The 26729-nt window shown below is 31.8% G+C and overlaps 1 protein-coding gene across 1 annotated transcript in view; it reads right to left on the bottom strand.

Annotated features, from left to right (window-relative positions):
* Positions 1 to 1715: 1715 nt before the first annotated feature.
* The window catches only part of LOC145241402 (uncharacterized), a 202177-nt gene continuing 177163 nt past the window's right edge, over positions 1716 to 26729 (bottom strand). The window contains exon 2 of the mRNA XM_080104331.1: positions 1716 to 3836. Coding sequence (XP_079960457.1) covers positions 1724 to 3836 — 2113 coding nt within the window. The 3' untranslated portion in view covers positions 1716 to 1723. The remainder of the gene's footprint in view (positions 3837 to 26729) is intronic.

Below are 26729 nucleotides of genomic sequence, written 5' to 3'. Positions count from 1 at the left end.
AAGTATTATGGTATCTGTTCAGTGCACATTTACCTATAAGTATGGCCAACCACTAATAATTCAGTAACTGTATTTTTTTTCAAAAATAATCAATTATAATAAACAGAACGACTCATAGAAATCTATCTATATTCTTTTTTCATTTTAATATACTTTCTTTATACAGAATTTTTTATATTTTTCTTTATACAGAATTTTAATATACTTTCTTTATACAGAAATGTTTCTGTTATGTAAAAAAAAAACTATTTTCTTTACGTCACAAGTGTCACGCTCGTACATGAATTCCATAGCTAATATAACATACTGACCCGACGGGTAACGGGTAGTCTAGTATATTATAACATTGACTTTAGAGTGTAATGAAATAGATGGAATGCGTTTTATATGCCTTTCGTTAAGAAAACAATTATTTAGATGCAAATACAAAAGTTAAAGTAAAATATGTTGGAATGTTTTACATGACGATATTTGAAAAATTGAATAATATTTATTTTTCGAAAAAAATAACTTTCTTTAATAAAATGAAATAAAAAATTTAAAAAATATAAAAATTATTAATTTGTTGTTAGTATGACATTTTCCAAAATGAATACAAAATTCGTTTTCTTTTGTAAGTTTGATGTTCAAACTTTTCCGGCAAAATATAAGGCAAATTATGTTTCATATCAATATAAGTTACCTTAATCTTTTTAGTAATGCTTTTTAAACATCCCTCTCTCTCTCTCTCTCTCTCTCTCTCTCTCTCTCTCTCTCTCTATATATATATATATATATATATATATATATATATATATAGATATATATATATATATACTTATATAATTTACTTTTTTAATTTTCACCAGACTATCCATTCACGTAGAATCACCCTTTTCTTCACCATATTCCCTCTATTTCACTTTTTATTATCAAGTAAGATCTTTGACTTACTTGCAGTTTCATCAAATACTTTTGTATGCAGAATCCGATCCTGCATTTTGCAAATTCCTACCCTCTGATGACAAGGAGAGTATTTCTTCGAAACTCCGCGGATTAAGGACTATCCACTTATTAAGTGGTTCCTTTTCAGATTAAATATGTTTTTAACTCTTTTTCAAAGTATTTTTAGCATGTTTTATTAACTATTTGCTCTTATATATATATATATATATATATATATATATATATATACATATATATATATATATGCATATATATATATATGTATTTATTTTAATAAGCAAGTTTTTTTTTAAATATTCATAAATAATAATAATAATAACTATATTCATGGTTCATGCTACCAAGCACTTGTAATCTTGAATTACCTAATTGTTCCACACGTCAGACAATTGGAATATATATATATATATATATATATATATATATATATATATATATATATATATATATATATGAAATAAATACATTTATTATACACTAATTACAATATATATTTCCCTCAAATACGGATATTTTTGTCTTGTACCATTTTTTAGCTTTAAATATTGAAAAATTGAACACGAAACTATCTTCACACATCAGTCGCAGATTTTCCTTGTTCCATTTTACTCCATAATAATAAGCTCAGTAAAAATATATTTAGGCTTTAAAGGCATATATATATATATATATATATATATATATATATATATATATATATATATATATATATGTATATATATATATATATATATATATATATATAAATGATAGTTTATAGTTTTGTTCTCTTTATTTTCTATTTAGCATCCTCTGGACAATAACAATATTTTTGTAATCTCGCGTTTTTTATACAGTCTGCTTGTCTGCCGATTATGTTCGTGCGACTGAGACTTCCCAAAAGTGTGTATTTGTCAGTACCTGGGTTGTGCCTGATCGACGCTTCGAGATGAGCCAACCCTGGTGATGTCTCAATAGTCAGTTGATAGTCGGTGCTGGTTATTTCAACCGGTTTACCAAAATACACCTGTCGATCAATGACATCGTTGACGCTATTCTTGAATCGCAGCAACTCCTCGTTTGCACCGATTACGGAGGCATCGACTATCTTGTTCAGTTTTAACACTGCACATTTTTTCTCTATCTCCAACATCAGATTAATCTTTTTCACGATGTCCTCAGCGGCCCTGATTACCTTACCGTCGTTGACATCGATCGGAGTCAGCTGGTGGCAGCAACACCAATGCGTGAGTATAGTCGCATCCTCGCAAGTCCTTTCGTACGGCACGCGAGAGAAAAGGCTGTAGGCCCTCTTCTTTTTAATCGGTATTCCGTACTTAATATGTTTGTCAACTAACCCCGCTGCCGTGTCGATATCCAGGGCCTCAATTAATGTTTCGTGAAAATCAAAAGGCGTGGTCAGACGGCGGGTGTTAACTTTCAGATTACCCCAGACATTTGGATAACGTTCTACCAGCCAACGTGGCGGCACAACGAACATGAACGGTAGACGCTCTTCGATCCGTCCGATATATGTTTTTCGGAACTTTCCGAAACGTATTCCGTGATCAGAGAAGACAAACAACAGGGTGTCTTTCAACAGGTTCTCCTGCTTAAGCTTCTGGAAGAACTTTAAGTAGACTAAATCCCCGCGGCCGGCATTGTTGATGTTTCCATGCGTCAGTCGACTTATAAAAGACATCCCAAAATATTGCTCGTCTTTGTATACACGCGCAAAATCGTAACTGTATTGGAGAACCATTTCGGTTTCCATCCGATCTTTTATACAGTGTGAGTCCTCGGACCAAACCCCACGATCATCTTCCATCGCCAGAGCAAAAGGACGATAATAATGATCCGTCGGTTGCATTTTGAAGCCGTATTTCATGAAATTGAAAGTGGATATTTCAGGCGCATCCTCAGCGAACATCGTAGCAAAACCATACTCTTTATAACGCTTCCACACAAAGTCATATTTATCAAAGGGTTGTTTGCTTAACGTCTCATTCCAAGGAAGGTCCTCGACGTATTTTCCGCAAAGTATTGGAACCAAATTCACAAACGTATTATCAGCTACTTTGTTATATCCTGACATATCTATGGCGCCCAACTTTTCTAGCAAATATGAACGCGTTTGAGGCATTTGGCGCATAAAGTTTAAACGGGACATAGAATCAATGCCGATTATAAGAACGTTCAATCGTTTTTTTGTTTCTGGTATTGGTTGCCGTGTCGCGGACACTGTTTCCATGGACGGAGAAGTAGAAGCAGAAGAGAGCAGAGTTCTATTTAAAATGGAACGTCCAAGCTTTATTGAAGATTTACTAAGCACTTCGCGGATTTTATCGACTTTTGTCAGACGTTTTGGTTGGACGATGTCCGCGTGCAACACGTAAGCGTAATAGTTCGTGTAGATCACCGCGTTATCTTTATCGAAGCAAATAACTTTTATGAATTCGTGCTCCACAAGTATGTCATTGTTGAAATGTATACCCAGTTTGGGTATATGGTAAGTTTTGTCGTTTACGGAGTCGCGCAGAATCGGGTAATACTGACAAATGCTGAAGCGATTGTAGTAATACTGATTAATCACTGTCCAGTTTAGACGTAGCGTATCGCCATCCTGATAAGTCAAAGATGGCGGACTAGGACACGGTTCCCAATGGGTCTCCTTAAGGTATTTGCTGATTGACGGATCGAACGGGTCAAGATTCGGTATCCGACATTGCTTCGTATCGACCAGATATCCGGAGAATAATAATTCTTTGGCGAATATCTGTTTCGCAGCGTGGAAAACGTTTTTCGTGACAACCCACCGATCGAATAGAAACATTGTGAAACAGCTGAGTACGACACAAATCAGGAGTATACGTCGACTTAAGCATCGCAAGGGTAAGAAGCGGCGGACATACCTGTAAAGAAAAAGAATAAATATATCAAAATATGCACAGTGTTTACATATTTTTAGGCAGTCTTTGATAAAACAGATAAAACCTATAATAGATATTTTAAAAAAACGTGTTTAAGACTAAACAATGTCCTTCTATTACTCAATTTTCACCCAAAATAAGACACAGTGCCACTTTGAAGTAGGGGGCTACTATCGGGGACATAAGTAGCAGGGGTATTATGAGTACCAAGATGTTTGTTCACATTACATTTGAACTTCTGCATGTCAGTAAAGTTGGGAAAGCAGAATCCCGGAAAGGAGTTCCAAAGTCTAGCAGTTCTGGAGAAGAAACTATTGTAGATGAAGGCTTTCTTACACCTAATGATCTCTATTGCGAAGGAGTGTGATTTAACTGCTTGTCGGGTTTGTCGGAGGTATTCTAGTCGAGGGGTTACAAGTGCTTGTAATTCGTCAGATTGTTTATGAATGTTTTAGATGGAAATTGGTTATTTGTATTATTTTTTGTATTTTATTATTAGTCTGCGTTCTATCCCAACCATTATCAACAGACCAGAGGTCATCTCCTCAGCATCAGACAAGGCCAAACTATTTGCCAAGAACTTTGCAGCTAATTCTACCCCATGCGACGAAGGCCATCAACGCCCCATATTTCCATGAGGTCGCCAAGCTAATCAAGAACCTTGATTCAAGTAAGGGTACTGGCCCTGACGGCATCCCAATTATAGTGTTAAAAAAGCTTCAACCAGAACTTGCTACCATACTTACGAAACTGTTTAAACGTTGCCCTAAGGAGAAGTGCTTTCCAACACCCTGGAAAACCTCATCAGTATGTCCTGTATTTAAGAGCTCAGGTGATAAGTCATCTCCCTTTCAGTACAGACCAATAAGTCTCCTGTGTGTTATGAGTAAGTTGCTGGAATCCATATTAAATAGAGAAATAGTCAACCACCTCAGCAGAAATAACTTTCTTAGTGACATGCAATATGGTTTCCGTTCTGCTAGATCTACCGCAGATGTGCTAACGGTTATATCTCATAGGATTAGTGAATATCTTGACAAAGGCTTCCTTTCCAGGGCAATTGCTCTTGACATATCAAAGGCCTTCGACAAGGTATAGCATAAGGGTCTACTTCACAAGATCTCCAGCTACGGTATAACTGGAAATATTCTCTCTATCATTAAATCATTTCTCTCTGATAGGCTAATAAGAGTAGTGGTCGATGGACAAAAATCAGAGGCCTGCAGTATTAATGCTGGAGTCCCTCAAGGGTCCATCCTGGGCCCAACTCTCTTCCTGATCTACATCAATGATCTCCCTAAACACATACTTAAATCATTCGTTGACAGCTATGCTGATGACACGACCATCTACAGCAACACATCAAAGGCTGTAAATGACAAAGCTCTCTCTGATTCTCTCTCGAGTGGTTCAGTGGAGGAAGACGTGGCTGGTTACCTTTAATGCATCTAAAACCAAACTCCTATCTTTACATGATCCACGCTCTGACCCCCATCTGGCATCAATTGAAATGGATGGCTCTCATCTAGGAGAAGCCCCATGTTTTGACAAGCTTCTGGGCTTGACCTTTACTCCTGATCTGAAATGGAACACGTACATCAAGTCTGTTGCCAAGATCGCTGGAAAGATGGTGGGATCCTTCTACCTTCCAGAAGATATCTCACTACTGATGCAATTCTCTATCTATATAAAAGCCAAGTACGTCCAAGGATGGAATACTTCTGCCATATCTGGGCAGGAGCTGCTAAAAACAGCCTATTCTGCCTTGACAGAGTACAAAATAGACTTCGTGGCTTACTGGGGGATGCCCTTTTCTCTTCCCTGCAACCTCTCTCCCACAGAAGAGACGTTGCAAGCCTATCTTTGTTTTATCGTTATTTCCATGGCAGGTGCTCGTCTGAACTCCAATCTCTGGTTCCCCCCCTCGCCAATCTTTTACAAAAAACACCCGTCTAGCTGAATCCACGGCCAAAAACTTTCCCCACTCCTTATCTATGCCTAAATCAAGACGTAGATTCCATGAACAAAGTTTCTTTCTTAGAACTGCACGCCTGTGGCACTCTGTTCCGTCTGCCTGCTTCCCTCCTGACTACAACTTGGATGTCTTCAAGTCCAACGTAAACAAATTCCTGATGAACCGCCCCCTTAAGTAGACACTTTAAATATCCACACTAACGTACTGTACTTACAATAACCCTTATCCCTGTGTGGCTTCCGGGCCTTGATAAGTGGTGACCACTTTGTAAAAAAAAAAAAAATTGGATTCTTCGCACTACTGTTAATCTTGAGTGTTATTTTCACAACGTTTCGATTGATGCAACCTCCAAATTTCTTCAGGTATATCTTGTCGAATTCGGGGATTTTTCTGTATAACTGACGAATCTGCAAGGACCGTGACGTAATAAATAAAATACTTAGTAAAATTCAGTTTTAAGTTTCACACTTCTCTAGTTTGACGGTTCAATTTCCATAACCAGGAAAAAGGACGATAACAACGATCAGTCGGTTGCATTTTGAAGCCGTATTTGATGTAGTTGAAAGTGAATATTTGTGACATATCCTCAGCGAAAACCAAACTTTTTATAAAACTTCCACACGAAGTGACGACCCGCAAAGTTCAGCTGTACATGTTTTAGAACTTCTACTCAGTCATGGCTGCCGGAAGGAGAGTATGCTACCACAGTGGATAAAATAGAGGGTTCCGTTAGAAATTCTCTAGAGATTCCCGAGTTCGAAAGAAAGATTTCTGAGTTCGACGAGATACCGAAAGAACGAGAACATTAGTTTAAAAAAAATATCGAAAGAATACAACTGTTATTATATGACCCCCCTCCCCCAAAAAAGACAAAAAACAAAACAAAAACAAACAAGCAAATACAACTGTTATTACATGAAAAATAAACAAAAAACAAACAGGTCCTGGATATGACCTTAAACTAGATCCAGTGGTGAGGCCCCAGCTTGCGGGCTTTGGGGAGGGTGAAGTCACCCTTTAATTGCCATTGCACCCAGGTCCACTCTGACCCGGAGTGGTGGTACCTGTTAGGGTCTCAACTATGGATTAAATAGAAACCGACTTGAAAACAACAAATATATTCTAATAAAAATTTTATCAGGATTATGTCATGGTATATAAGGGTATATACACCATCAGAATTTCATGGTAGGGGCACCTCAGGGACTAAGAAATAAACTTACTCCACCGAAAGACGAGTCAACGGCCTGGAAGGGTGGACCTTATTGAACTGCACAGGGCCAGTAACAATCTCAGTCAACCGAGTAAAAGCCATTTCAATAAGAACCCAGACTCTATTGGCTTTGATATCGAGGGAAAATATTCGACTGTGCTCTGACAAATAATGTTTATGAAGGATGTAATTTTTGAAAGTATCGTTTGTTATTAAGTTACAAATAATTTTTATTTGTTCGGACAGTCTTGCTTTAAAAGAAACTTTTCTACATTCAGTCGTTACAACTATTAAATCCCAAATGCTTCCAATAAGATTCAAATCTCGCGTTTGATTTTGCCAATTTGCCAGTTCTAATTTTTGCATTTTATTGTTAAAAATCGTTTCTCTATTATGACTTTAAACTTGAAAATATATGCGCCTGCCAAGTTCTTCGTGTTTAAAAAAGAAGCACCCTCCGACAATCGATAGTGCTCATATAAACATTGAGATTCCGGATATCCACAACTTGTGATGACAGTCGAGGGGATAGAAGCGCTGACATTTATCAAACGGTCGAGTTTTGATCGCGACTCGAAGTCCTTGGCACCAAAGCCAGCAGCCTAAACCCTTGTTGAGATGGCCATTTTCATGTTGACTGAGGTATGGCTTTGGCCCTGGGCAGTTCTATGAGGTTCAGCCTCCGAGGCCTTACCTTCTCCCTTTAAAAAGGTATTAATTTATTACTAAGGCTCCAACTAACAAATGCCGACGGGGCTGCCCAGGCATGTTTTGCAGGTCGGAATGCTCTTCTCTCTTGGACGCCGGCTATTGAAATGCCGTGGGAGGCAGATAAACATCAAAGCACTTACCTCATTCGCCAGCGAAGTGCTGTGATACTGAAAAACAATCTGTGGACGACTTTATATACTCCCTTCCTGTGCTGAGCACTGTGGTAAGTGAAATCGGTAATTGGCAACTGATAAAATAGAAATATCTTCACGTAAATAAATAGAGAACTCTATGGCGATTGGAAGTGTTTATGCAGCCATTGAAATTTAGGCTACTCATGGCTAGTGACTGACAAGTAAAAAGACTATTTATTAGACGATCGTACTGACTCTTGCTCGAGGCACTTGCTGGCTAGTCATAGTGTACTGTGATTGAAAGAAACAGTCTCTCTGTTAATGGCGATATACATCTATTTAGATGAAGTTATGTGTGTGCATATGTTTATGTGCATGCATGTATGTGATTCACTACTACACTAACCGATAATTATGTTTCTTGGAGCTTATCTGCTTAAGGCAGAAAAGGCCGTAATGTGTGCTATATTTAGTTCAATCAAGTCTTACGGAGTGAAACCATTTTGTAAATATTCAGAAACATTCAATTTTTGTGAAATTTTAATATTAAGTATTGAACAAGCATTAATAAATACTAGCGGGCCCTGTGGAAATTCCACAGCGGCAGTAAAAATATTTGTAAATTTTGTTTCAATAATATGTATTTCTTATTAAAGTTAAAGTTTATTATTGCTTTTAAAAATAAACCATGCTACACGTACGTATGTAAAAGGTACTAAGAAATTATTAAATATTTCACAATCAGTTTTACATTACAATTTTAAGAAAAAAAATTCTATGAGAAATCGTATCAAGGTGGCCATTAAAACACAGGATGAGAAAGTTTCACTAAGAAAATAAACATAACATTAAACAACAAAAAAACAAAAAAAAAAACAACAACAAAAAACAAACAAACAAACAAACACTTTTTATTAAAAACGTACGGCCCAAATGCGATATCATTTTGTTTTTAATGGCTTTTTTTAAAGATTGTGTCTTCGGTGATGGAGAGATCCTATTTATTAAAAAAGAAGGTAATAAAATACTTCGTACATTAAATTAATTTATCTATTACTAATAATGTTATGTTTGCAGTACTGTTCGTAGTATGCTATCACCATTTAAAATTAACTTATCTATTACTAATAATGTTATGTTTGTAGTATATAATCGCCTTTTAAAATTAACTTATCTATTACTAATAATTTTATGTTCGTAGTATGTTATCTCCTTTTAAAGTTAACTTATCTATAACTAATAATTTTATGTTCGTAGTATGTTATAACCATTTAAAATTAACTTATTTATTATTAATAATTTTTTGTTCGTAGTATGTTATCACCATTTAAAATTAACTTATCTGTTACTAATAATGTTATGTTCGTAGTATATTATCACAATTTAAAATTACCTTATCTGTTACTAATAATTTTATGTTCGTAGTATGTTGTCACCTTTTAAAATCAACTTATCTGTTACTAATAATTTTATGTTCGTAGTATGTTATCACCTTTTAAAATTAACTTATCTTTTACTAATAATTTTATGTTCGTAGTATATTATCACCTTTTAAAATTAACTTATCTATTACTAATAAATTAATGTTCGTAGTATATTATCACCTTTTAAAATTAACTTATCTGTTACTAATAATTTTATGTTCGTAGTATGTTATCACCTTTTAAAATTAACTTATCTATTACTAATAATTTTATGTTCGTAGTATGTTATCCCCTTTTAAAAGTAACTTATTTATTATTAATAATTTTATGTTCGTAGTATGTTATCACCTTTTAAAATTAACTCATCTGTTACTAATAATTTTATGTTCGTAGTATGTTATCACAATTTAAAATTACCTTATCTGTTACTAATAATTTTATGTTCGCAGTATATTATCACCTTTTAAAATTACCTTATCTGTTACTAATAATTTTATGTTCGTAGTATATTATCACCTTTTAAAATTAACTTATCTATTAAAAATAATTTTATGTTCGTAGTATATTATCACCTCTTAAAATTAACATATCTATTACTAATAATTTAATGTTTGTAGTATATTATCACCTTTAAAAATTAACTTATCTATTACTAATAATTTTATGTTCGTAGTATATTATCACCTTTTAAAATTAACTTATCTTTTACTAATAATTTTATGTTCGTAGTATATTATCACCTTTTAAAATTAACTTATCTATTATTAATAATTTTATGTTTGTAGTATATTATCACCTTTAAAAATTAACTTATCTGTTACTAATAATTTTATGTTCCTAGTATATTATCACATTTTAAAATTAACTTATCTGTTACTAATAATTTTATGGTCGTAGTATATTATCACCTTTTAAAATTAACTTATCTGTTACTAATAATTTTATGTTCGTAGTATGTTATCACCATTTAAAATTAAATTATCTATTACTAATAATTTTATGTTCGTAGTATATTATCACCTTTTAAAATTAACTCATCTGTTACTAATAATTTTATGTTCGTAGTATGTTATCACCTTTTAGAATTAACTTATCTATTACTAATAATTTTATGTTCGTAGTATATTATCACCTTTTAAAATTAACTTATCTGTTGCTAATAATTTTATGTTCGTAGTATATTATCACCTTTTAAAATTAACTCATCTGTTACTAATAATTTTATGTTCGTAGTATATTATCACCGTTTAAAATTAACTTATCTGTTACTAATAATTTTATGTTTGTAGTATATTATCTCCTTTTAAAATTAACTTATCTGTTAATAATAATTTTTTGTTCGTAGTATATTATCACCTTTTAAAATTAACTTATCTGTTACTAATAATTTTATGTTCGTAGTATGTTATCACCATTAAAAATTAAATTATCTATTACTAATAATTTTATGTTCGTAGTATGTTATCACCTTTTAAAATTAACTTATCTGTTACTAATAATTTTATGTTCGTAGTATGTTATCACCATTTAAAATTAAATTATCTATTACTAATAATTTTATGTTCGTAGTATATTATCACCTTTTAAAATTAACTCATCTGTTACTAATAATTTTATGTTCGTAGTATGTTATCACCTTTTAGAATTAACTTATCTATTACTAATAATTTTATGTTCGTAGTATATTATCACCTTTTAAAATTAACTTATCTGTTACTAATAATTTTATGTTCGTAGTATATTATCACCTTTTAAAATTAACTCATCTCTTACTAATAATTTTATGTTTGTAGTATATTATCACCGTTGAAAATTAACTTATCTGTTACTAATAATTTTATGTTTGTCGTATATTATCTCCTTTTAAAATTAACTTATCTGTTAATAATAATTTTTTGATCGTAGTATATTATCACCTTTTAAAATTAACTTATCTATTACTAATAATTTTATGTTCGTAGTATATTATCACCTTTTAAAATTAACTTATCTGTTACTAATAATTTTATGTTCGTAGTATATTATCACCTTTTAAAATTAACTTATCTATTACTAAAAATTTTATGTTCGTAGTATATTATCACCTTTTAAAATTAACTTATCTATTATTAATAATGTCATGTTCGTAGTATATTATCACCTTTTAAAATTAACTAATCTGTTACTAATAATTTTATGTTCGTAGTATATTATCACCTTTTAAAATTAACTTATCTATTACTAATAATTTTATGTTTGTAGTATATTATCACCTTTAAAAATTAACTTATCTGTTACTAATAATTTTATGTTCGTAGTATATTATCACCTTTTAAAATTAACTTATCTATTACTTATAATTTTATGTTCGTAGTATATTATCACCTTTAAAAATTAACTTATCTATTACTAATAATTTTATGTTCGTAGTATATTATCACCTTTTAAAATTAACTTATCTGTTACTAATAATTTTATGTTCGTAGTATATTATCACCTTTTAAAATTAACTTATCTATTACTAATAATTTTATGTTCGTAGTATATTATCACCTTTAAAAATTAACTTATCTGTTACTAATAATTTTATGTTCGAAGTATATAATCACCTTTTAAAATAAACTTATCTGTTACTAATAATTTTATGTTCGTAGTATATTATCACCTTTTAAAATTAACTTATCTATTACTATTCATTTTATTTTCGTAGTATATTATAAACTTTTTAAATTAACTTATCTGTTACTAATAATTTTATGTCCGTAGTATATTATCACCTTGTAAAATTAACTTATCTCTTACTAATAATTTTATGTTCGTAGTATATTATCACCTTTTAAAATTAACTTATCTAGTACTAATAATGTCATGTTCGTAGTATATTATCACCTTTTAAAATTAACTTATCTATTACTAATAATTTTATGTTCGTAGTATATTATCACCTTTAAAAATTAACTTATTTGTTACTAATAATTTTATGTTCGAAGTATATAATCACCTTTTAAAATAAACTTATCTGTTACTAATAATTTTATGTTCGTAGTATGTTATCAACTTTTAAAATTAATTTATCTGTTACTAATACTTTTATGTTCGTTGTATATTATCACCTTTTAAAATTAACTTTTCTGTTACTAATAATTTTATGTTCGTAGTATATTATCACCTTTTAAAATTAACTTATCTGTTACTAATAATTTTATGTTCGTAGTATATTATCACCTTTTAAAATTAACTTATCTGTTACTAATAATTTTATGTGTTTAGTATATTATCACCATTTAAAATTAACTTATCTAGTACTAATAATGTTGTGTTCGTAGTATGTTATCACCTCGTAAATTTAACTTATTTGTTACTAAACATTTTAACAAATTCCTAATGAACCTCCCCCTTAAGTAAACACTTCATCAAATCTCCACACTAACGTACTGTACTTGCAATAACCCTCATCCCTGAGTGGCTTCCGGGCATTGATAAGTAGTGACCATTATGTAAAAAATAAATTAACTAATCTGTTACTTATAATTTAATTTTTGTAGTATGTTATCACCTTTTAAAATTAACTTATCTATTACTAATAATTTATGTTCGTAGTATGTTATCATCTTTTAAAATTAACTTATCTATTACAAATAATTTATGTTCGTAGTATGTTATCACCTTTTAAAATTAATTAATGTACTACTGATAATGTTATGTTCGTAGTATGTTATCACCTTTTAAAATTAACTTATCTAATAATATTTTTATGTTCGTATTACGTTATCTCCTTTTAAAATTAACTGATCTGTTACTAATGATTTTATGTTGTAGTATGTTATCACCTTTTAAAATTAACTTATCTAATAATATTTTTATGTTCGTATTATTTTATCTCCTTTTAAAATTAACTTATCTATTACTAATAATTTTATGACTGTATTATGTTATCACATTCTATCCTCCTTTTTAATAAATAGGATCCGCAAATCGAATAATTTGTAATCTGGAAACCGTAACACATGTACAATATATATGCTTATGCAAAGGTACTACGCTATCAATATATAGATTCCCTTAATTTCAGGATTTTAAGAGCCATAATATGTGCACAGACCGTTATTTGAACTTTCAAATATTTCAGATTTGCGTTGAATATGAACTGTAGTCATCAGATATCAATTAAAGTATACGACTAGAAATTCACTTTCTTCTTAAATTAGAGATATATTTTCTAGAACCCAAAACTCATGTAATGGATTTTGATTAAAACTAGAGTAGGTTATTACATCTTGATTAAAGATAAAGAAATTATGACCAACGCAAAACTGTTATATTCAGGGAATTAGTTTTTATTTCTCGTGAGAAACGTTTTTATCTAGTAGCTTACACACTGACCGGATCTTTATCGTCATCAACACCTGAGAACTGCGCCACATAAAAAAAAAAAAATATTGTCTTAATTTTCATGATGAAGGCTCTTTGTAAGTCGAGCATTTGAACTTTAAATCAATCAATAAATAAATGTTTATTTAAACAAAGTCTATCTGGTTATTGATCCGTTATATTTGAAATATCAAAATTATCGTGCTTTCTAAGAGTGAATTAATATATATATATATATATATATATATATATATATATATACACACACACACATATATATATAAATACGTATATATATATATATATATATATATATTGTATATAAAATAAAAAATTACAATTGAATTTACCAAAATGATCCAAGATGGTAAAATTAAATTATATTATAAATATTAATATTATAAATATTAAAGATTAATATTTATAAAGTTATCTCAGCCAGAGGTAAAAGCTCTATAAAACCAAATAGGAGATAGAGCTTATAATACGAGCAAACAGTTATTAAAACACGTTAAAAACACTTTGAAATGAGTTAGAACATATTTAATCTGAAAAGGCCTTTTCAGATTAAATATGTTTTTAACTCATTTCAAAGTGTTTTAAACATGTTTTATTAACCGTTTGCTCGTATATATATATATATATATATATATATATATATATATATATATATATATATATATATATATATATATATTTATATATAAGGTAAAATTAAAAGCCAAGAACAATGCGAGATTTTTTTTATATAGAGTAAAATTAAATGAAAACAAAAGAAATAAATTTCTTTTTTTTGTTGTTTGTTTTTTCTTTTTCACACAAATTTTAACTCTAAACAACAGTCATTTTTTTCTGTTGTATTCAATGGTGTTATAAATCTCAATATATTTCAGACCTATTAGTCCTTTTTCAAGAGAAGACAGCGGAAGAGTGTTCAAAATTGGAAAAGCAGCCGCAGAGTTTGCCACGTGATACCGCGAAATATAGAACAAAAAATGACGTTAGGAGAACGTTAAAATAAATCAGTTGGTGTTTGAAATACTTGTTGCGTTTGTGAATCAAGGGAGATGACTATTCAAGCAAGGTTTTTTTTGTTTGTTTGTTTTATTATTATTTTAATTATTGTTTTTCTTATGTTTAACTTATATTATAAAAGCGGAGCTCAATTCCAGTCTATTGTTTAGTATGGGAGTATTTTTTGAAATAATTAAAGATTCGAGGATACGAAGTTAACCTACGTTTCTTGAAGAAGCAAGAATGTTGATGTGAAAATCTGGTTCCGAATTAATGCAAGTGCGAATATGTTTATATTCTATAAATTTTTATGTTCGTATTATTTTATCTCCTTTTAAAATTAACTTATCTATTACTAATAATTTTATTCTATAAACATATTCGCACTTGCATTAATTCAGAACCAGATTTTAACATCAACATTCTTGCTTCTTCAAGAAACATATATATATATATCTGTTGAAATTCAAATATAAGTTTGTAACAGAAATGAAATGAGTGTTTTTATGTAATTTATTGATTGAGATTATGTGTTAATTATTACAGGGGGTGTTTGAATGGTGTGAGAAAGTTAACCTGTGTCCACAGTTAAATAATGTTCTTTTAATAACAGTTTACTTATTAATGGCGCTATATTATAGAAACCTCCACGTTGTTTAATAGTGCTTGAAATTGCGATAAGCGCAGATTCAAGAAGTCTCCGGCGCGGTTTATTTGAAATAAATTTAACTACTTTTGCTTGTTTAAAGTCAAAGGTGTGGTTATGTTGCAATGAATGAGAGAATAATGCACTTAGAGAATTGCTATTTTTTATATCTCTTTTTTGTTCATTGAGCCTTTTTTCCAATTTACGCTGAGTTTCACCAACGTATTTATGATGGCAATTATGGCAAGGAATAGTATATATACCTCCATCGGAAACTGCTTTGTTATAGAGATGTTTCGTGGTTTTTAATATATGTCTTATGGTTAGTGATGTGGTTTGTACGATAGGAATTTTTAGTTTGCTTAGTGTGTTATAGATTATTGTATTATTGGTGTGTGTAGGTAAAAGAAGATGTCTGTTTATGAGAGAAAGGTCGGGTGTGTATGATTTTTTATTATTATTTATTCTGGAAAATATTTGTGTGGCTTTTCTCTTAGCATTCAATATGAAATATGTCGGATATTGCAAGGTTTTCAAAATGTTTGTAAGGTATTTAAATTCTTCGTCCAGATATTCAGGACTGCAAATTCTGAAAGCGCGTAAGAAGAAACCAATTATCATACCTGTTTTTATTTTATTGTTATGGAGTGAATAGAAATGTATGTAATCGTTTTTGTGTGTAGTTTTGCGGTGAACTTTGAAGGATAGTTTATTATTGGATTTTATTATAAGTATGTCAAGAAAAGGTAATGAGTTATTGTTTTCTGTTTCATAGGTAAACTTTATGGAAGGTTCGACTGAGTTTAATTTGTCTCTAATGATATTTATGCGCGTATTTTCAGGAAGAAAAATTAAGATGTCGTCAATATATCTGAAATACTCTGTGTTTGGAGGTAATCTGAATTTGAAAGGACCAGATTCTAGGAATTCTAAGAAAAGGCGAGCTAATACTCCACTAAGAGGGTTACCCATAGGAAGACCAAAAATTTGTTTATAGAAATTGTTATTGAAATGAAAGTAAGTCATGTTAGTTATAAGTCTAATGATTTTTATAAGAGTGTCGGGAGGAAAAGGTAAGCTAATGTTAGATTTTTTTAAAATGTTTAAGGAGTAGATTCAAGCATTTTTTAATGGGGACATTAGTATATAATGATGTTATATCTAAGCTGTGAATAGTTTTGTTTTGCACGTTAATGTTTTTTATTTTGTTCAGTAAATCTCCGGAGTTCTTTATGTGGGAGGTGCTGATAGTGCCCAGTAGTGGAGTCAAAACGTTGGATATGGCACGTGCAATTTTGTGTGTGGCACTACCGATGCCGGATATTATAGGGCGCATAGGGATATCTGGTTTGTGAATTTTGGGCAGGCCATATAGTGATGGAACATTGGCGTGGTATTCAATGTATGACATCCAAGTTTTATTGTATTTTATAAGTTTTTTATAAGATTGGTTGAAATTCTCAACACTTCGATTTACTGTCTTTAAATCAGTTTTGGTGTAAGTGTTTTTGTCTGCCAACAATGTGGACATTTTTTCCAGGTATTCATCTTTTTCCATTAATACTATACCACCACCTTTATCAGCTGGTGATATAATAAATTTATTTCAAATAAACCGCACTATTAAACAACGTGGAGGTTTGTATAACATAGCGCCATTAATAAGTAAACTGTTATTAAAAGAACATTATTTAACTGTGGACACAGGTTAACTTTCTCACACCATTCAAACACCCCCTGTAATAATTAACACATAATCTCAATCAATAAATTACATAAAAAACACTCATTTCATTTCTGTTACAAACTTATATTTTAATTTCCACAGATATATCTTTTTCCCAATAAGAATATAAACTTGCGTTCATAGTTTTAAAATTAAATTAACGACTATATGACGTCACTAAAATTTCCTTCTCTTTAACAGCGCCAGCCCCCCCTCCTTTTTGAATTTCCAACATCAATTTTACGTTTCTCTGAAATAGAACTGCGTCACACTGTGCACGTGAAACATTTTCAAATATTTTGTACTGGTATATATTTTGGTTTCTTAATCTCATTCATCCAGAGGAAGTCTCGAAATAAAGACGCAACGTTGATGAACACATAATACGGTTTGTTCCTTTTTATTTTCTCTCTCTCTCTCTCTTTCTCTCTCTCTCTCTCTCTCTATATATATATATATATTGAAAAGAAAAGTTAGTGTTTGAAGCATGAAACGAGGTTATTGTTGCTTGTGGATTTTTATTATAATTTATCATTTCAAACAGCTTGCGTTCTTCATCCCGAATAATCAGAAAAAATTAACATATTAAAGTTTGACTATCATAGTTTCTTAGTATAATTTTGAATGTTGTGACATGGTTGTGTTAGTCTTTGTAGGAAACTTCTTTGTCTGTCGGTTGAAACGTTTCCTACGCTGATTACTTGTCTTTTGTCCGGTTCTGCCTCGAAGTATTGGCATAGACCGTACGGCGAGTAGACTTTTGGACAAGTCATGTTGTACGGTCTCTGTCCACGTTCGTTCAGTGCCTTTTTCAATGCCCCGAACCCGTACTCACATGTCGGATGGTCGTTGTGCCAACTGATCATATGAAAATGGTCAACGTCTGAACAGTTTTTTATTTTCGAGGGTCCGGCTTTGTGGTAAATGCATATGTATGGTCTTATGTCTGTGATTCTTTTGAGGTATTTGTGCGTATTCTTGGTCGGATTTAGTGTCACTGTCTTGGGTAATGTGTGTAGTTCTTTGTCGTTTGTAGTTAATTTGAATTCGTTTTCTGATTCCCACCTATATATCCACGTATACGGTGTTATTTTTTTGCCGTTGTTTTCGTCGTTCAGGATATATTCGTTCCACTGCATCTTCTCTGCTAACTGATTTTCTGCGGCCATCGTTACGTGTAGCAAGTTGACAGTTTGGTGGCAGTCTGGTGACGTTGTCCTTTTTGCCTCTCTTATATAATCCTTGATTACGTAATAGTTATTTTTGGAAATGCTTTGTTTGCGATTTTTTATGTCACGTGCTATTTATAAGTTCCAACGTGTTCAGGAATGTGCTGACTCTATCAAAATTTGATCTGCGTTTCGGATTGTGCTGACGTCAATGAAATTTGATACGTTATTTGTTGATGAATTTACCTTAATGGAATCCCAAAGTTGTTTCTCCTGATGAAGACAGATGTGTTCCATGATTATGTATCATTCCTTTCGCTGATTGGCCATGGAGATGTCGATTGGGCGGTACTATGCAGTTCAGTTCATAATTGAAATTTGCACTTGTAGCCATTTCTGCACAAGTGTGATCGTTTATTGGTAATTTTTGCGGGTGTGCGAAGGATTCGTAACAACATTCTAATTCCAGCATATATGTCGTCTCGAATAAAAAGTATAGGATTCCTGTTTGGGCTGATGGTCTTAAAATGGGCGGTACGTTGATTAAAATCATTTCCGGGGCGTCTTCGTTTGTGTATAACACTTTATTGATTAGTGTTCGGTTTGCTACTGTGAACGCCCCTGATGTTTGTGTGTAGCCTGCTGTGATGTTGTTTTTTCATCTTCTTTCTTTTTTCCTGACGAGTTAGATTTCCTTCCGCTTTGGTGATCGAAGGCGAGGTCTGCCATCTCTGTCATAGCTAAGTCTTCTTGTACTTCTGTTCTCTGACGTTTTCTTGCTTTGTAGGATTCTAAGTTTTCCTCTGCCTGTTGTGCTATGGTTCCGTATTTTGGCGCTGTTGAAATGTCTAGTCCGGCGTCCCAGGCGCTTGGATTTCCTCCCGATATTGATGATTGTAGTATGTTTGGAGTCGAAATCATTGATCCTTGAATGACGTAGTTTCCTTGGGTCATTACGTTTGTTATTGGTTTTCTTAGTAGACTGTGATTGTGCCAGATGTGTGTGAATGTATCTCCTTGTCGAAGTTTTTGATGCGGCATTTCTCTCCAGTCGTGGAAGTTAATCATTTTTGTGTCCGTCGATAGATTATGTGCATCTATTGCTGATGTGTTTGGTAATTTGTTTATCAGGTGTATCGGTGCTGCATAGTTGTATTTGTATTTTGGTAGTTCTGCCGTTGTTCCTACCATTGGTTGTATTTTCCTGAATTCGTTGTTTGGCACTGTGGATATTCCTTCCAGGTTTCCGTAGCCAATGTAGTTTCCGTGATCTACAAATATATCAAAATACGGTTGTGGGTTCGGTACGAATACTTCCTCGTTGTTTTTTGTGAGCCATTCTCCACATATTACGTTGTCGATTGTAACTCCGATACTTTTTACTCTGTATGAAGTTGCAGTGTTTAATATAGCTTCCCATTTATTGTTTGTTACCCATGTACTTAGAAAGTAAGGAACAATGTAATCTCCTGATTCTGGTTGTGCCCATGCGTAGTGACCTACGTTTTGTACACCGCTTGCTGATGACGATTCGTATTTTGTGAAGTGGCCGTTGACATCGTTCATGTTGGTTGTTTTTATCATGTTTTTGAAGGCCCTTTTTATTACGTAGTTTCTGATTTCGTTTCCACTTTCTGGAGGTAAGTGTCCTCCGATATTTGTACCTTTCCATCCGTTTGATCCCGATTCTGCGTTCTCTGCCGCGCTTGCCGCCTGGTCACCCATAATTTGTGTATTAAGTAACTCAGTATCAGTGCTAGTGTTATCCACGGGGTAAGCTTTCTGAAATGATCGTCGAGTCCAAGACTGTGCTTAAGTTTTAGTGCTGTTCTGCTAAGTGTTCCGAGTATTCCTGTTCCTTCGCTGTCTTTGTGAAATTGTTCATCGGCTTCTTTCGTACTAATTTTGGGATTTTCGTAGTTTAGATCGTGTGTTTTTGCCGCTTCATCTAATTTGTTCAGTGCTGGTGTGTATCTTAGTTTATGTAAATCTGTTCCTGGTCCTAGGAATCGATGATAAGGTACAGTGAATTTAGTTTCACGTCTTCGTGATCTTCTTACCGGCGGCATTATGATAATACTTCTTGATTGTTTTGTTTTTATAGTTTATGATTGCATCATTGCTAATTATAATAATGATGTAATTTCAAATTTTAAATTATGTATATCATCTATGGTGTATTACTTATAGGGGCGCTACACCATTTTATAGATGTACCACAGGTATGGTGTACATTTCTTACGTAACCGTACCAGCGGTACAGTCTCCTTCTATAATAGAATTTAATATTGTCTTTCATTGTCCACTGTACCGCTGGTACGGTTACGTAAGAAATGTACACCATACCTGTGGTACATCTATAAAAGGGTTTTAAATTTTTTAACTTTGACACCTATTATGATCCCTTAAAATTTAAGTTTTTTTGGTTCAAATCAAGCTATTAAGTTAGATCCATGTCCAAGGAACCTATATCTAAATTTTCAAGTGTTTAGACACAAAATTGTCGGGAGAGTTTGGTAGAGTTCTCAAAGATCAAATCGTTGAACTCTGACCCCTTAACAGCCAAATTTCTGGCCCAAAACCGATCACAGAGATTTTCCCAAATTTCAGTACCCTGTATATCAAATTTCGAGTCTGTAGACTTAAAATTGAGAGAGTTATTGCGTAGGGCAATGTACACAGACACACACAGACACACACAGACACGTTAACTTTTATAGATATACAGTCATCAACAGACAAACTCTTTCGCTGTATCACAACCCTTCAGTGCGGTTGACTAGCACCTATTCTCAACTAAGAATACAACGTACAACCGTTTAGTTTATTTTGGGCAGTTCTACCCCTAAGACATAGGATCGGCGCTCGTAAATCATATCTCCAATATCCTTATATGAATATTGATCACTACGTTTCAAGTGCCCCATTTGTTTATTCATAAATAAAGAAATTTGCGTTACGCTGACGAAGTAGGCGATATAATTTAATAAAAGTGCTCTCCTAAAATGATAGGGCTTATAAACTGAGATTATATTGAGATGGCAAGCTGACAAACTTTAATCACAATTTTTTATTTCGTCTCATTTGTCTGAGTTAATTTATCCTTTGGTATTCATGTGACTATATATTCACAAATGTACTGTACGAGGGAATATATCTGAAAGACCAAAGAATGGCAAAAAGATAACTGCGCTTTGGTTCTTTTCATATCTTCAATAAAAGGTCCAATTTGAAAGTATTATTGCGTAAAGAATGTTGATATTTGTAGACTTCTCGCGGACTTGTTGTAGTTCGCATATATCAGCTAAGTTGTCTCTCCAAAGGCGCATTAAAAGCTTCTCAGCCACCCTCTTCATGATGTTTGCAAAGAAATGCAGTGTGCATAACTCTTGAAATTGATTTACATATTTTTCTACCATATATATATATATATATATATATATATATATATATATATATATATATATATATATATATATACAAACACATACATATATATGTGTGTGTGTATTATTGTCATGGTGAGGCCACAGGGAGGTCAACCAAGCAATAAAAGTTAAGTAAAATTCATCACAAAAGTAGCAAAACTAAAACTGGCTTGCTAGGACACTATATATACAGATGTAGGCAAATTTTGGCATATTTTATTGGTTTCAAAATATAGGTTTTATTTTACGAATTGCCATGAAATATTAACCATAGAATATTATTATAATCTTTAAAATCCTTCAAATTTTCATGTAGCTTTGTCCCATAAAACAACAAAGGAAAACTAAAACAAAAAACAACAAAATACAAAAACATCCAAAAAAACATTTGTTATAAAAACAGCGAAACACTTTTTTATAAAAAATAACATTTATTATTTAAAAAATTAATCAAATAATATTTTCTTTTAACTTAAGGGAATTTCTCTTCTTTTTGTCTCGTATTAAAAAAAATTCCTTTAATAAAAAAAAATAAAAAATAAATAAAAAACTTGTTTATTTTGGATGAAGACTTAACGGAGTGTACTTGTTACCAAGATTTTCTAGTGTAACGAAGTTAATATGTTACAAATATCAAATTTGAAAAAAGGGCGCTTGTAAAATTTTATTTGCAAAGAAAAAAAAATCTCGGCTGAAAATTGTGACTAAATAAAGCGTACTGAGTACATTCGTTTTATTGTTTTCTTTTACAATATTTTACGCTGACGAACCCAGTCGATCGCCTGTGTCGAAGTTGCTTTAATCATCATCATCATCATCATCATCATCATCATCATCATCATCATCATCAGCAGCAGCAGCAGCAGCAGCAGCAGCAGCAGCAGTTAATGGTTCATTGATCGTACATAATACTTAGTCGTACATATTTAGTAAAATCGGGAAAACATTTTTTTTTTCTCAGGGCAGGTTTATAATTTTTTGTTGGAGGGGGATGGTGAATAGTGCCGTGTCGGTATTTGTACATGTTTACATTCCCAAACGGTTGATGTGTTTACATTTTCGTGGGTCTTCCGGACGTTTAACCAAAGACCGGAAATACGTTATGCATATAAAGTTGTTTACTTGTCCACATTGGTTTCAATAATTAAGTTTATCAGCATTTAAGTATCTGTTTATGAGTGGTTAAAATGTTTGTATTTTTCAGCGCTAGTGCCTCATGTGCAGAGAAACGCTACTTCTGTAAACTTTTAGAAATGTTCGTTTATCTAGGAATTAGTTTCATTCTGGAATATGAGAATGTCCGGTCTCAGACAGTTATTCGGAAAGAATATGTTATGTGTATGTTTGTAGTAGCCAGTAACGGAGGGTGTAATCATACTATAGTTGGAAAATGTAGAATAGGACCCGGTGAGAACTTGTAGTAGTGGTAGGACTAAATATCTAGTGAGAAAAGTAGGGAATCCTTCCTATTAAGATGTTGAAATTGCGATGGTGATACTCGTCGGATGGAATGTAGCATTTTAATATCACGGCTGAATGTGTCTGTAATGGTGGTCGAAAGCTACATATAATCGTGACTAAAAAGCTAGATGTATTTATAAGGTTTTATATTTATATTATATGGTTTAACAAAATAAGGATATATATCATATCTGTATGTGAAATCTGCAGTTGTAAACCTACGGTACTTTAGTCCAGAGGGGAATTATATATATATATATATATATATATATATATATATATATATATATATATATATAGTTATGTCTCGGAAGTAGAGTGAAAAGCACATCTTATTTTTCTTTTATTAATATTATTTTATTTTCCTTGTAAACATGTTTGTGAATTATTCCATGGATTTCTGCCTTTGGATTATTACGGACCATATTCTTCTAATTAGGGGATGTCTTTGGATTTTACTTGTACAAATGGAAATTCTTTTAACTTTCTTGAAGTTTTACATTTGGATTTTACCGGCAAGGATTTTTTTATGTTCCACCAGACTATCCATTCATGTGTAATCACCTTTTTCTTTACCATATTCCCTCTGCTTAACTTATTTTGTTTTCAAGTAAGATCTTTGAATTACTTGTTGTTTCATCAAATACTTCTGCATGCAAAATCCGATCCCGCATTGTGCTAATTCCTACCCTCTGATGAGAAGGAGAGTATTTCTTCGAAACTCCGCAGATTAAGGACTATCCATTTATCTAGTCTTTCCTTTTCAGATTAAATATGTTTTTAACTCATTTCAAAGTGTTTTTAACATATTTTATTAACTGTTTGCTCATATATATATATATATATATATATATATATATATATATATATATATATATATATGTATATATATATTGGTATATTTAGGCAGCATTTTTTCATTCAAGCAAATATTATTAAATACAACGGAGACATTTTTGTCTTATAATTCTTTTTTTTTAATTTTTCAATTTTTCGTATTGTCTTTTTTGTTTCAAAATCAAAAATATTAATAAAGGATCCATACATGTTGCTGTTACGAGCGCTTTCGATTCGTCCACGAATCATCATCAGGTGTTAAAAATACAGGATTGCGAAAATGAGGATTAAAAATGAAAACTAAAATATATATAGTCAGTGATGAGTTAAAATAAAAGTCGATTAAGAATAAAAGTCGATTAAAAATTCGAGTGTTAAAACCAGCAAGTTCGTAGACACCATGTACGAAGTAATAATAATAATGCACAAATTGGTAATTATCAACTCCCTAAAATAATTGGAGACTATAAACCTGGTTACTTATATGGCACAGTCAAGACACATAAACCTGATTTCCCTCTCCGACCTATTATATCCCAAATTCCGACTCCCATCTATCGCCTAACAAAAACACTAAACGAACTTATCAGCCCATATATTCCTAGTAAATATAGCGTTAAGTCCACACACGAACTAATACAAATATTAAAATCAATGCAACCAGAAAACAAAATAATTTCTTCCCTTGACGTAGAAAGTTTATTTACAAATGTACCTGTAGTAGAAACAATAGATATAATTATCAAGAACATTTATAATAATCCATCACTCCCCCCACTTAAAATTAACAAAAGAGTTTTAAAAAAATGGTTACTAATTTGCACTACAGAAGTACCCTTCTATGACCACAATGGTAACATTTATACTCAAATAGACGGTGTGGCAATGGGATCAGTCCTCGGACCAACCCTAAGTGAATTCTACATGGCTGACTTAGAGAACAAAATATTTAAAAACAACATAAAACCCCCAATTTATGTACGCTACGTTGATGACATTCTTATTTTAGCTGAAAATAATGAACAGATACACCAATTACAGCACCTCTTTCAAAAAAATTCAATTTTAAAATTCACAGTAGAGTAAAATAATAATAATAAAATTCCATTTCTTGATGTCCTTATCGATACGTCTAATAACACTTGTAATACATCTGTATATAAAAAACCAACTAGCATAAACTCTAGCCTCCTGAACTTTAAAAGTGAGTGTCCACAAAGGTACAAAATAGCCATAATAAAAAATTTACTAAGTCGCGCTAAAATGATATCCTCCACAAAAAAGCATTGCTAATTGAAATAAAAAACATTAAACAAGTACTCATCAATAATCATTTCCCCAATTACATTGTTGATGAACAAATAAAAAAAATGCTACAATCTTCCGATAACCAGAATAATAATGTTAGCCAACACCGCAATGCAAACCCCATTAATATATTTTACCAAAATCAAATGACGCCTAATTTCAGAATCGAAGAAAATGCAATAAAAAATATTATACGAAGATACTTGACGCCTGTTGACAGTAATTTTAAAATTAAATTTATTATCTATTATAGGAAATTTCGAACACAAAACCTTGTGGTTAAAAACAACTCTTCACCGGCGATAAAAACGTTGGAGCAAACCAATGTAGTGTATAAATTTAAATGCTCTATTGGAGAATGTAACTCCAAAAATAATACATACATTGGGCATACAACAACAACGTTGTCCCGGCGAATAACTATGCACCTTAACGACACAAACGCGATTTACAAACATTTAAAAAAAGAACCTAGCTGTCCCCCCTCCAATGTTAGAAAGGTCCTCGTTGACAACACAAAAATTATACAACGGGAAAATAATGTAAAAAATTAAAGATTCTTGAAGCGTCGTACATTAGAACTCTTCAACCTAATATAAATGACATTGCATTTCAAAAAAGCAGTAACGTTCTGAAATGTCTTGCGTAGTCTGTGTTGGACGGACTTCGTACATGGTGTCTACGAACTTGCTGGTTTTAACACTCGAATTTTTAATCGACTTTTATTCTTAATCGACTTTTATTTTAACTCATCACTGACTATATATATTTTAGTTTTCATTTTTAATCCTCATTTTCGCAATCCTGTATTTTTAACACCTGATGATGATTCGTGGACGAATCGAAAGCGCTCGTAACAGCAACATGTATGGATCCTTTAATATTTTTGATTTTGAAACAAAAAAGACAATACGAAAAATTGAAAAATTAAAAAAAAAGAATTATAAGACAACATGTCTCCGTTGTATTTAATAATATTTGCTTGAGTATATATATATGTATATATATATGTATATATCACACACACATACACACACACACACACACATATATATTTATATAAGCGCCTCATTTAAAGGGGCGCCGACTTAATGCATTCGCACCCAAAGAAAGAAATCACTCTATAAATTAAATAAGTGAATTTAAATACAACAGCAGGTTTCCTACGCTTCTGCTAATAAATAAAAACAATAACAAAATTAACTGATATATATTGACATTATGGTTTGATGTAATCAAAATAAAAGAACACAACAATATATCAGACTTGTTCATATTTTATTTTATTTTATGAAAATTACCCACGTAAAAAGTGCACGTTAAATCCATGTGTAGAGTTTTGAAAAAATATATTGGATGATCTGATCAAATGTAGAATGGTTAGCGATGTCTTGTTTTACAAATGAATGTTAGTCACACTGCGATACATTAATTATAGAAATATGAAAACGGATCAATTATTGGCCACATTTTTAGATG

This window comes from Euprymna scolopes, chromosome 20 (genome assembly GCF_053919585.1).
Source record: "Euprymna scolopes isolate OS-2025 chromosome 20, ASM5391958v1, whole genome shotgun sequence".
NCBI lineage: Eukaryota > Metazoa > Mollusca > Cephalopoda > Sepiida > Sepiolidae > Euprymna > Euprymna scolopes.
This window is presented reverse-complemented; position numbering and strand designations above follow the sequence as displayed.